Consider the following 11,776-nt stretch of genomic DNA (forward strand, 5'->3'; position numbering starts at 1 on the left):
CACACACACACACACGCACCGCGGTCCCGAAGTTCACACCGCCGGTACCCGAGGGCTTCGTCCCTCACCCTGGGGTCGGCTCCCGGAGCCTTGTCACCGGCACCCGGCAGGCTTTCAGACCCGAAGCTACGCCGCTGTGACCACAGCCACGTCTTTCAACTCTGCCGACAGTTGTCTCTCTTCTGATTCAGTGGTTCCACTCCTGCCGTTTCAGTGACTGTCGGAGAGGTCCCCTCCCCTGGCAGACAGTCCACACACGTGCATGCCCATCTGCCCACGTAGGTCACTAAGTCCTCATCTACATCCGTTTCGACTGGAGGCGTCTTCCGTTTGACTTCTTTGGTCATATCAGCTGGCTCCTTCTAAGCTTGGAAGGACCTTGTCACGGGAGCCAGCTGACNGCCTCCCACATACAGGGGCACCTGATACCTCCATGACTGGCTACTTTCACTCTTGCTGTCCAGCCCTCAGGAAACACAGAGCCATCTCTCAGCCTAGCAGCCTTTGTCTACAGGGCTCAAGTGACTGCTAGCACTACAGACACCTGTAGCCAGTCTAGTCCCGGCGAGTAGACACACACCTCCTTTCCGACCCTACTGCCTTCCGGCCTGCCTCCCTGTCATAGGGTCCTGTACCAAAAGAGCTTGCCCTTCCTTTCTATACACACATCTAGCTTGCCCACCATGACCACAGTTANCATCCTTGTTGTATCCCAGATACNCCTGTCCCAAGTTGTCTTTGCTGAAAGANTCTGNCTTTTTTTCTCCCTTCTCACCAACCCTTTCTCTGTCCCTCTTGATTCAGCAGAATGTCTTCTTTATATCTGCTGTGACGTAACCTTTGGAGTATATGTATTATAGTTGTCTGTGGGGTCACTATGGTAAGAGGGGAAAGGCAGCCTCCCGTAGGTGAAAATTCTGTTCACTGCCTGGCCACCTGGCCTAACTGACCTTCACAGCTTGATGTCTTCCTGAAGAGGCATTCAGGATTCCCTCCATCCCTANCCCTTCTGCCCAAGTCTTCCACGTTTCCTTCCTGGGAGTTTCTTCCAGGATCTGAAGATACCCAGAGGTGGGGATGCATTTCACTGGGTTTTGCCTGGGACCAGAGGCTGGGCCAAGACTTGGAGGGCCCCTGCTGGGTTCCAGGGCCGTCCCTCCATGCCCCTGTGGATGAGACAAGGTTGGGTATAGGGTTCTAGGTGCCCTAAGAGCTGCCTGTCCCTAGAGCAGAGTAAGACCTGGTAAGGCTAGTGGCTGGCAGGCCCCAAGGAGCCCCCCGCAGGTGTCTGTATCTGTCAGCTCCACACCTTCCTCCCATCATCCCATCTCTGTTGGTTTCTGCCCATCGCTGCAGTTTGGTACCTTGTGCCTCCCCCTCCTCTTCATTATGATTTGATTTCTTTTCTGTTGGACAAATCGGTTGTTTCTGTTGTGATTTATTGTGGTGTATTTTTTTTTTTCTTTTCTTCCTTTTCCCCATCCAGTTATTGTGATCACTCTAAGCCCTGCTCCTGCCCCGTCCCAGCGAGCAGGTACCAGCCTTTTTATCATTGCTGCTTGCATATCTGCACATTGACCTAACCGCTGCCCCAGCTGCAGAATGCCATCCCCACCCCATGCCGTGTGTGTGTGTGTGTGTGTGTGTGTGTGTGTGTGTGTGTGTAAAATAGAGAGAAGGAAAGAGAGTGCTGTGTCTTCATTCTCACTCTCCCTTAACGACAGCAGTGTGAGCCTGGCTGTACTTTCTCTGTGTTCATTAGTCTTCAGTCTTCTCATTTCTTCTCTGGCTCAATCTGGAATCCTAGAAGATGAAATGAGCTCCCTTAATGAGCAGGAGTCTGCTAGGTGGGCACACAATGACTGTGTGTGTGTGTGTGTGTGTGTGTATGTGTGTGTAAAAATAAAGTAGGTAGAGATAGGTGTGCTGCTCTTATTTAATCTGTCTCAGCTATGGAGCGATTAAGTGTCATTATTTGTGTACTGTGTCTCCTTTCAGAACCAGGAACATAGCAGCGAGTAAAACAGATCGAGCTCCTGTCCTGTGGGGCTGAGGACGCAGGATGGACAGGGTCCAGTAGTGGACACGAAGCACGTGTCTGATCCAGTAGAATAGTCTAGTAGGGTCTCTGCGGGGGGGGGGGGTCTCTCAGGGAAAGCCTATGGAGGATGCAGGATTTGAACAAAAGTATCCCAAGAGGTTGGGGGAAGCAAGACCTCCCCCCTCTGCCCCTTCCCCCAACCTAAGGACTCCATGCTAGGTAGCTCAGCTGTGCTGGTTCCTAGGTGTGCAATGTCCTATGTGTGTAAGAGAGTACCTATATTGATAGAAATGAGGAGAGCTGAGTATTGGTGCTAGTGTGTCCCAGCTTGTGTGTATACATGGATGNGTGTATGTGTGCTCTGTTTGTCTTTTTGCACGTGAGTGTATATATGTTGGGCTGGTAGCCTGCACACCTATGGGTCCCATAAGTGGACACATGTCTCCATGGTCTGTCTTGTTTTCTCTCATTCATTCATTCATTCATTCATTCATTCTCACTTTGTTTCCCTCGTTGACTTATAGTTAATCTACTCTCTAGGCCTGCCGTGTGGCTCTAAACCCCTCTAACTTCTGTTCTCAGTGCTTTTGTATCTCTCTCTCCCCCTTTTCCTTCAAATCCATGCTTCAGAGAGCGGGGCCAGCAGCCTTTTCCCTGGACCTGGTGCAGCCCAAGAGGGCTTGATGGTCTGTGTGGGTCAGGGGACTGGCAGGGGGTGCAGCGGTTAGAGGTGTGGTCCTCACTGCAGACAGCCGAGTTGTCAGACAAAGAGGGATCACGTGGACTCATAGGAGTGCGCTGTGGACAGTTCCTGTGAGTCCATGGACAGTCTGGATACAGCTGGGCCCCCGCTACCAGGACTAGAAGGGGACCTGGCTATCAGCAGTAAAAGCCCGTTTGCCTCTGCCCGTTCATCGCCGAGCCCAAGTTACTAAAAGCCGTGAGATGGGCTGTNGGAAGAGGCAGTAGTGAAGATGAGGGTGGAGAGGCGCGTTAGAAAGCGGCAGGTTCCAGGCCCTCTGTGAGGTGGTGCTTGAAGGGTGCTGGTTGCTGTCCTGAGCTGAGCTAGCTATAATCCTCCGGGGGCCTTGGGGCCCCTGAAGTATGAGAGGTTCATGGAGAGCAGGTGCTTCCATGCTACAAGGGGGCTCACGGCCCCTGCCTCTAGGCCAGAGAGACCCCCTAGCTCTTCAAGGAACGTCCTCTTAATGTCTCATATCCTCTATGGCTGTCTCTGCAGCACCTCCTCTGGGCAGCTGGGTCCCAAGTCGTGGCTCCTCCTGTCTGTCTTTCTCCTGTCATCCCTCACCCTAACACTGCCCGCCCATCCTGGGGTGCCTGCTGCCTGCCTGCTATCTGCCTGTAGCATGCCCGAGCTGTCCGCATGCAGGCTATTGGGAAGTACCAAGCTCTTCTCCCTGGCCCAGCATTTCCCCCCTGGCCAGCCCAGCTAGCCCCTGGAAGAGCTTTGCCAACTAGATCACCATCAATCTCTCTTCACAAGAACTCAAGCTTAGCCTGGGGTTCTGTTCCCGATCCCTTGACCCCAGCTCTGCAGGCCCAGCTGGGAGATGCACAGATGAGACAGCTGGACAGAAGGTGGCCCTCCCTGGCCTAGGAGTGTAATCTAGGGCAAGACAGCCTGAAACCAGAGTTTCATAGCTATTGACTCTTGTCATCCAGTGTAATGTTGGTGGCCAGGCCAGGTTCTTGATGGGCATTCTGTCCTCACACATTCCCCATGTGAGCACTGTGGTCCTGGGCCTGCTTCCTGGCACAGGGGAGGGAACAAAGAGCTGTGCCAGGGAAGCTCCCTGGCAGAGACCCCTCACTTCTCTGCAGTATGTACTTGAGGATAAGCCCTCAGCCTGTGGGACTACCCCTCTCCCACCAGGCCACCCCATCTCCTTTCAGGTCAGAGGGGCAGGAGGAAGTACCCTGAAGATGCCCCGGGGGGTGGGGAAGAAGGCCCTAGCCAGCAGAGCAGGGGACCGTTCCAGCTTGGCCGAAGGGCTACCAGGGAGGAGAAGATGAGAACACCGAGTCCGTGGCGGCCAGCTAGATGCTAACTCCTTTCATGCCCCTGGTTCTTCATTCCCTAGCCCTGCAACTCCCACTGGCCAACGATGGGGGCAGCCGCTCACCATCCTCAGAGAGTTCCCCACAGCACCCTACACCCCCCACCCGGCCCCGCCACATGCTGGGGCTCCCATCAACCTTGTTCACACCCCGCAGTATGGAAAGGTAAGCTGATGGAGCAGGGCCCTCCTGCTGGTCCCAGGGAGGCGGGTGATGTTGCTGGGGGCCCTCCTTACCGGCTTGCGTTTTTTTGTCCCATCAGCATCGAGATTGACCAGAAGCTGCAGGAGATCATGAAGCAGACAGGGTACCTGACTATTGGGGGCCAGGTACTACCTCCCCATAGCTCGGCAACCCTGGGGGCTGTGTCAGGACCTAGGCAACCTAGAGGTGGTGGGTGACAGAAGCGGAGGCTCTGAGGACCCTCCAGCTGTCTTGCTCTTCTCCCAGCGTTATCAGGCAGAAATCAATGACCTGGAGAACCTGGGCGAGATGGGCAGTGGTACCTGTGGTCAGGTGTGGAAGATGCGGTTCCGGAAGACAGGCCACATCATTGCTGTTAAGGTAAGCCTTCCACGCCCCAGTTCCAGGATGTGTCTTGTGACCTTGCAGCCTGCCCAGTACTTGAAGCTCGCCCCTTGGCTGTCCCTCCTTGCAGCAAATGCGGCGCTCGGGGAACAAGGAAGAGAATAAGCGCATCCTGATGGACCTGGATGTAGTACTCAAGAGCCACGACTGCCCCTACATCGTTCAGTGCTTTGGCACCTTCATCACCAACGTGAGCACCCTGCCTGAGGGACCAAGCCCTTTCTGGGAAAGTCTCAGGTCACCCTCTGCCCCTATAGGGTCCTACATGTCTCCAGGCACCATAGTGTGGCTAGGGTGGGGAAGAAAGCATGGCTGCCCCCAGCCCTGGGTACCACCCTCCTTCTGCAGACAGACGTCTTCATTGCCATGGAGCTCATGGGCACATGTGCAGAGAAGCTGAAGAAACGAATGCAGGGCCCCATTCCAGAGCGAATCCTGGGCAAGATGACTGTGGCGGTGAGCAGCTAAATCTGGGCTTCTGTGGCTAGGTGGGTGTCCCTGGGTTCTGTCATCCATGACGGGTGCCCAGACGTGTCTATCCTACAGATTGTGAAAGCATTGTACTATCTGAAGGAGAAGCATGGCGTCATCCACCGTGATGTCAAACCCTCCAACATCCTGCTAGATGAGCGGGGCCAGATCAAGCTCTGTGACTTTGGCATCAGCGGCCGCCTTGTTGACTCCAAAGCCAAAACACGGAGTGCTGGCTGTGCTGCCTATATGGCTGTGAGTGGGGCCCTGCTGGGTCTGACCAGGGGACTGGGTGGGCTGGCCCTACCTTCAGGGTATATCCTCCTCCTCTCCCACCCTGCAGCCCGAGCGCATCGACCCTCCAGATCCCACCAAGCCTGACTATGACATCCGAGCTGATGTGTGGAGCCTGGGCATCTCACTGGTCAGTTGGGGCTGTTTTTCTAGGGCTTGGTGGGAAGGTAGGGATCTCTTACCTGCTGTTGCAGCCATGCCTGTCACCCTCCCAGGTGGAGCTGGCAACAGGACAGTTCCCCTATAAGAACTGCAAGACGGACTTTGAGGTCCTCACCAAAGTCCTACAGGAAGAGCCCCCACTCCTGCCTGGTCACATGGGCTTCTCAGGGGACTTCCAGTCATTTGTCAAAGACTGGTGAGCACTCCCATGCTGCCTGTCCTTGCTCCTACCTCTCCACTCCGGGATNTTCTGGAATGTCAGGTGTCCTCATGCTACTGGGGAGGGTGGAGGCTGGGAAAAGGGGAAGGGATGAGATGGGCACAGCTGCAGGTGCACCCATGGCTTGTAGCTGTAGACAGGAGTTAAAGCTGGAGTCCTGGGAGTCACTTTCTGCGTTTGTTTGGACCTGGCCTACGGGGACAGCTGGCCCTGTGGGTGTCTGGCATGGCGACCCTGTGGCTTCGCTATGGAGGTCGTGCAGGAAAATCACACTTGAGTCTTAACTTTCTCTGATGTGACCCTCACGTCGTGCGTGGTTCNGGTTCCCCAGCCTGGTGGAACCTGGCTGTGAGCAGCTGCTTCTGGCTGATGTAGAAGACTCCTTTCTCACTTGGGGGGTGGGGGGCGCTGAGCATAGATGCGCATCCAGGCACAGTCGGGCTTTATCTCCCTGACTCTCATCTCTCTTTTCTCCCTGCTCTTCGTCCAGCCTTACTAAAGATCACAGGAAGAGACCAAAGTATAATAAGCTACTTGTGAGTACCTCTCCCCCAGCCCCACGCGTGTGCAGCCCCCCTGGCCTGTCACAAGACCAGGAGGACTGGCTCCTCATCCTAAGCCAACTCTCGGGCCTACAGGAACACAGCTTCATCAAGCACTACGAGATACTCGAGGTGGATGTCGCGTCCTGGTTTAAGGACGTCATGGCAAAGACCGAGTCCCCAAGGACTAGTGGAGTCCTGAGTCAGCACCATCTGCCCTTCTTCAGGTAGCCTTGTGGCAACGGCCAGCCCCGCAGGGGCCCAGGGGCATGGCCACCGGCCCCCCCTCCCACCTGGCCAACCCAGCTGCCCATCAGGGGACCTGGGACCTGGACGACTGCCAAGGACTGAGGACAGAAAGTAGGGGGTTCCCATCCAGCTCTGACTCCCTGCCTACCAGCTGTGGACAAAAGGGCATGCTGGTTCCCAATCCTTCCCACTCTGGGGTCAGCCAGCTGTGTGAGCCCCACCCCACCCCGACAGACACTGTGAACGGAAGACAGCAGGCCATGAGCAGACTCGCTATTTATTCAATCATAACCTCTGGGCTGGGGTGACCCCCAGGGGCAGAGAGAAAGCCCCTTGTCCCCACCCCCCCAAACTCCCAGTGTCTGTCCCCTCCACCTTCTCTCACACACATGCTTGCTCTATGTCTTTCCTTCTGTCCCCTCCCTCTCCCACTGTCCCTTTCTGGCTTCCCTGTCTCCCTCCCAGCCTCTGCCTCTCTCCCAGCCTCTGAAGCCTGGGCCCCACCACTCTACCCTCAGTGGGAGGAAGCCCCAGGTTCACCTAGGCTTCCTTAAGTCTTTGTCCCAGGATGGCTTTGTGGGCATTGTGACTGCAGCTGAATGGTTGCTGTCTCTGTCTGTCTGTCTGTCTCTCTTTGATCTCAGGGGGTCCTTTTGGAGTTTATTGTATTTTATTGTACTTGGTGGGGGTGTGTTTGGGGGGGGTGTCCTCATGGGGTGTGTAGGTACCTTCAGAAACTTTTACCAAAGTCATGTTTAGCTGCTTGTGGTGGCCCCCTCCCCTCCATTGCCTCGGGCTTTGGGGGTTGGACTGCTTGCTGCTCCTTGTCATTTCTGGCCTAGGAGAGGCNAGGCTCCATGGGGGACCCTCACATGGGACTGGGAACTGCTTACAGTTTGGGGTTGAGTAGAAGAGCTCAGGTGGCACAGAGGGAGACCAGGGGGCCTCAGCCACCCAGATGGCCTTCAGGGAAGGTGTGTGAGGGATGCAGTGGAGAGCAGGGAGGGGACTGTTGGGAATCAGTGACAGGAGGGGATCCTGCCAAGGGGCAGGAGGGGTCCCGAGAAGTCAGGGATTAAGAGTGAAGGGAGTAGATGTGGAGGTCCGAGCATGTGAATCAGGGACAAGACGGACAGGCTTGAGCGCAGGGGAGGCCAGGGTATTGGTATGTGAAGTGACTTACTCCCATCATGCCCCTGAGCATGCTTTAGCTCACCTAGAGCTGACCAGCTCTAACCCAGCCTGTGGCCTGGACTGGGCCGGGTGTCTGTCCCATTGTCCTGCAGTGGCGAGGACAGAGTGGGGTATGTTTCCTTTTTGTTGGTGATGCATGCAGTTCAAGTGGACAAGAGAACAATATAACAAAACAAAAAAATTTACAACCACAAACCCCAGCACCAAAGTTGAGAAACCTTGCTGGATGTAGCTGATGCAACCATATGTAGGCTTAGGTGACACTGTGGCTCTTAACTGTCCTGTTGATGCCTCTTCATCCTATTCTCACAATGCCGCATGCTTAAATCGTAATAGAAGTCATCTTCTCTGCCCGGGCAGGGCACCCTCTCTCCTTATCTCCTGTGTTGGGGAGGTGGAGAGAGCAGCAAGCCGGGCCCCACCCTTACCGTTCTGAGGCTGGCCGCAGCATGGCTAGCCTCTGTGTGTACTTAGGTCACATGGCTGGTCCCAGGGCCAGCACAGGCCCAAGACTGGGCCTGATGGTTTTATTTTTATTTAACTTTATTTTCTGTGTGTGTGTGTGTGTGTGTGTCTGTCTGTCTGTCTGTCTGTCTGTCTGTCTGTCTGTCTGTCTGTCTGTGTTGTCTTTGTCTACTGCCCTCTAGTGTTAAGTGGGAGTCTGGAGGAGTCTCCCACTTCCCCACCTTCTCCCAAGTCCTTCCCTCTGTCACCAGCCATCCCTCAGGCCCAGGCAGAGTGGGTCTCGGGCAGGTAGGGACCTGGAGTGGCCTGGTCCCACCCTCTGACCTCCTCCTCAGGCCACCAGTGTTGCCCTCTTCCCTTTTTAAAACAAAATACCCTTGTTTGTAAATCCTTAGACGCTTGAGAATAAAACCCTTCCCTTTTCTTCCGAGTCTGTTGTCCTAACTAAGCCTGGTAGAGTGTACAGAGATGTGGGAAGGGCCTGGGAGGAGGGCTTTTAGTGTGTGGTTAGGGACGACATTCATGGGAAGCTAGCCTGGCCGGGAGCTGGGTGGGAGGTGTTTGGAGCGACTGAAGGCGGCAGGCAGCTTTGTGAGGGGCCCCCTTCTAGAAATTTCAGTACATCAAGGAAGCCCTTATCCATGCAGGCCTTGAGCATGGACTCAGATGTCAGCCCCTCCATCCTCCGCCCCCGCTCCCTGCTCCCCAGGGTGGCAGCCTCATCAAGGCCAGGGCTACCTCCCCACACCTAGAGGGCTGGGTACAGCCCAGCCAGCCAGGTGCCCACTGCCGACCTGGAGCACTCCAACCTGGACAGGCNGCCATGGTGGGCACTGCGCTCCTGCTCCTGGCCCTGCTCCCTGGGACCTCCAGTAAGCACAGTGCACCACGTGGTACGTAGAGGCTGGCACGGGGTGGGGGCATTGTGTCCCACTTACCTATTGTCCCTTCTCAACTGCGTTTTGCACCTGGATGTGTGTGGCGGTGTGGGGAAGGGGAGGGGTGCCATCCCTTTTTCTTTTCCCAGACTAGCCCCTCTTGCCAGTTTCCTTAAAAGTTCTCAACCAAGTGGTGTGGTAGGGCTGTGGGAATAGGGCCAAGTGTGCAAATCATTCGTGATAAGCCCCCAGCTAACTGCTGCTTGAAAGCAGTCATTTGCCTGTATAGGCTGTGTGTGTGTGTGTGTGTGTGTGTGTGTGTGTGTGTGCTGCGCGCGCGCGCGCGCGCGTGTGTGTGTGTGTGTGTGTGTGTGTGTAGTTCACAAGCCTGGGTAAACACAAAAGAAGAGACCATCCACCCTTACCTCTTGGTGCTCTTCTCTGTTTGGGGACTTTGATAGAGATCTGTTGAACAGAAATAATTCCCAAGCCAGTTTCCTGTCTGTACTGAGCCTCTGCCCTCGGGAGGGATACAGGTGGGCACCCTCCTGACTGCAACAGATGCCAGCACCTACCCTACCCCTCCTTAGTGGCCAGTAGCTCATACTGGATCTCTTAGACTCTTAAGACTTTAGCAACCTGGGCAAAGCAGAGAACCCTGACTGACCACCTCTGACCATCTCTGCTGACCACCACCACAGGAGGGCATCAACTTCATATGTCCCCACATCCCCTTGCCTACTCTGCAAATGGCACAAAAGGTCAGAAAATGAAAGAGCACAGCTTCGTGCTGGCTTCAGCTACTAATAGGCTCTGATGCCACTAGGCGGTACATGGTAGTAACTNGGAGAGAATTTGGCATGCAGCTGAGCATGGGTAAAAGAGACCACCTGTAATGCATCTCTTTTCAAAGCGAGGCAAGGGCTCCCTAGAGGGAATTGCGCCCTTGCTCTGTGCTCTGTTTCAGCACCTCCGTTCCCTGGGGCGCCTGGCCCCTGGCTGCGCAGACCCCTTTTCAGCCTGGAGTTATCNGATGCAGAGGACGCGTTCCCTCGCCGCGCAGGGCCACTGGAGGTTCCGGCGGACAGCCATGTGTTTGTGCAGGTGCGGGCGCCTTAAACGACGAGGGTGGGTGGAAGGAAAGAGGGATAGATGGGGACTGGTCGACCTTGATGGCGCCTTGATCCCGCAGGCGGCCCTGGCCCGTCCTTCACCGAGATGGGGCCTAGCCCTCCACCGATGCTCAGTAACGCCTTCTTCACGCCCGGCCCTGGGGCCTGCCCTGGTGCTTCTACGTGGGGGCTGCCCCGCCGACGACTCTGTCAGCTTCTCACCACCTCCACGCCCGGATGCTGCTAGCGTCGCACGCTTTAGCTTCCGCCTGCGCCCGGTATTTAATGCCTCAGTACAGTTCTTGCACTGCCAGATCAGCCGTTGCCGCCGTCGCAGCANTCACCACCGCCGAGCTGTCCGCCAGACACCAGTACCTTTGACCCCACCAGCACCACTGAGGGTGCGCTAGTAGAAACAGTAATCTCATCTCGGCACCTGCGGAATATTCTCTAGCTAGGCAAAAGGCAAAAGCGTTTCTGGCAGCTGAGGGACCCTAGGAGGCAAAGTGCTTTATGGTGTGGGTCCCTCTCAAGACGGGTACTGGGTACTGGGTACTGNTATAGAGATATCCCTCATGGGGCTCTGCAGATGGACTCCCAGTGAGTAGACTAGAAATGTACAGCCTTGTGCTCTAGGACCCTTGGGTGGGATCCGGAGTCCTTTTAGGACCGGAAGGTTGGATTCAAGAAAACACTGCGGTATCTAAACTCCTGCACATTTGATTTGCAGGCCTCACTTGAGACCTAGAGGTTGACACATGGGGTGTTCTAGGGCTGAAACCATTTTTATGTTTAGGTTTATGTTCATGGTTACGCCCAGGAGTCCTATGGTAACCTCCTAGCTCTAGTGGAAAGCTGGAAGTTTAAGCCAATCATAGGAGCCCCGGGAGACCAGACCCAGAATCACCAAGGCACTGAAGTCTGGTTTCTTCCCTTGCAACCCAGTGTCTGCCTCAGGATGAGGCATGTGCCGGCAGCAGCTTGAGCCTTGGTACTGACAGCCCACACCTGCACATGCTGACACAGCCCATCGTGGTCACAGTACCTCGTCCGCCCCCTAGTAAGCTCGCAAGCGNTCCTGGAACCGGGATGGGAAGGACGGCTTGGTCCAAGGCCTAGTCTCAGCCTTGCACGTGTCCCCATAGGGCCATCTAAAAGTCTCCCAGGCAGGGCGGTCCGCCCAGAGCCACCTGCTCCAGCCGCTTCAGCACTGGAGCCTGCTCCGGTGGTGGCGTTGGTGTTGGCGGCCTTCGTGCTGGGTGCTGCGCTGGCCGCTGGGCTTGGTCTCGTCTGCGCACACTCAGGTACTGACTTTTGCTCCGCCAGAACCCCACACCTACTTCCACACGTCCAGACAGTCTAGTAGTCTACCTGCCCCANCCCCAACTGCCCATCACCCTGAACCTGCCTCCAGAATCTGGCCCTTAGGGCTGGTACACTTGTAGCAGCTCCCACCAGGGGGCGCGCTTAACCTGGCGCAG

General features: G+C 55.8%; 2 protein-coding genes across 4 annotated transcripts; both read left to right on the top strand.

Moving 5' to 3' along the window:
* The first annotated feature begins 6 nt into the window (after window positions 1-6).
* Map2k7 (mitogen-activated protein kinase kinase 7) lies at window positions 7-8,728 on the top strand. Of its 3 annotated transcripts, XM_021218939.2 has the most exons (12): window positions 1,459-1,534; window positions 4,144-4,285; window positions 4,383-4,449; window positions 4,571-4,684; window positions 4,779-4,898; window positions 5,057-5,164; window positions 5,255-5,434; window positions 5,523-5,603; window positions 5,689-5,831; window positions 6,346-6,391; window positions 6,494-6,624; window positions 8,495-8,728. In XM_021218939.2, exons 2-12 carry the CDS (start codon window positions 4,239-4,241, stop codon window positions 8,595-8,597), a joined length of 1,140 nt encoding a protein of 379 aa, XP_021074598.1. In that variant the 5' UTR covers window positions 1,459-1,534; window positions 4,144-4,238; the 3' UTR covers window positions 8,598-8,728. The 3 variants fall into 3 exon arrangements, with proteins under 3 accessions (XP_029387767.1, XP_021074598.1, XP_021074596.1); XM_029531907.1 differs by having other exon boundaries at window positions 7-1,534; window positions 6,494-8,728; XM_021218937.1 differs by lacking the exons at window positions 1,459-1,534; window positions 8,495-8,728 and having other exon boundaries at window positions 4,104-4,285; window positions 6,494-6,907.
* Window positions 8,729-9,128: 400 nt separating this feature from the next.
* On the top strand, window positions 9,129-11,712 carry Tgfbr3l (transforming growth factor beta receptor 3 like). The gene is made up of 5 exons (XM_029532076.1): window positions 9,129-9,198; window positions 10,055-10,287; window positions 10,376-10,696; window positions 11,241-11,355; window positions 11,441-11,712. Exons 1-5 carry the CDS (start codon window positions 9,129-9,131, stop codon window positions 11,656-11,658), a joined length of 957 nt encoding a protein of 318 aa, XP_029387936.1. The 3' UTR covers window positions 11,659-11,712.
* The last annotated feature ends 64 nt before the right edge of the window (window positions 11,713-11,776 follow it).

Source organism: Mus pahari, chromosome 19 (genome assembly GCF_900095145.1).
Source record: "Mus pahari chromosome 19, PAHARI_EIJ_v1.1, whole genome shotgun sequence".
NCBI classification, from domain to species: Eukaryota; Metazoa; Chordata; class Mammalia; order Rodentia; family Muridae; genus Mus; species Mus pahari.

Coding starts and splice junctions, on each gene's coding strand:
- Map2k7 (XM_021218937.1), top strand. CDS start 4,104: ATGCTAACTCCTTTCATGCCCCTGGTTCTTCATTCCCTAGCCCTGCAA. Junction 4,286..4,382: donor ACACCCCGCAGTATGGAAAG/GTAAGCTGATGG, acceptor TTGTCCCATCAG/CATCGAGATTGACCAGAAGC. Junction 5,604..5,688: donor GGAGCCTGGGCATCTCACTG/GTCAGTTGGGGC, acceptor TCACCCTCCCAG/GTGGAGCTGGCAACAGGACA.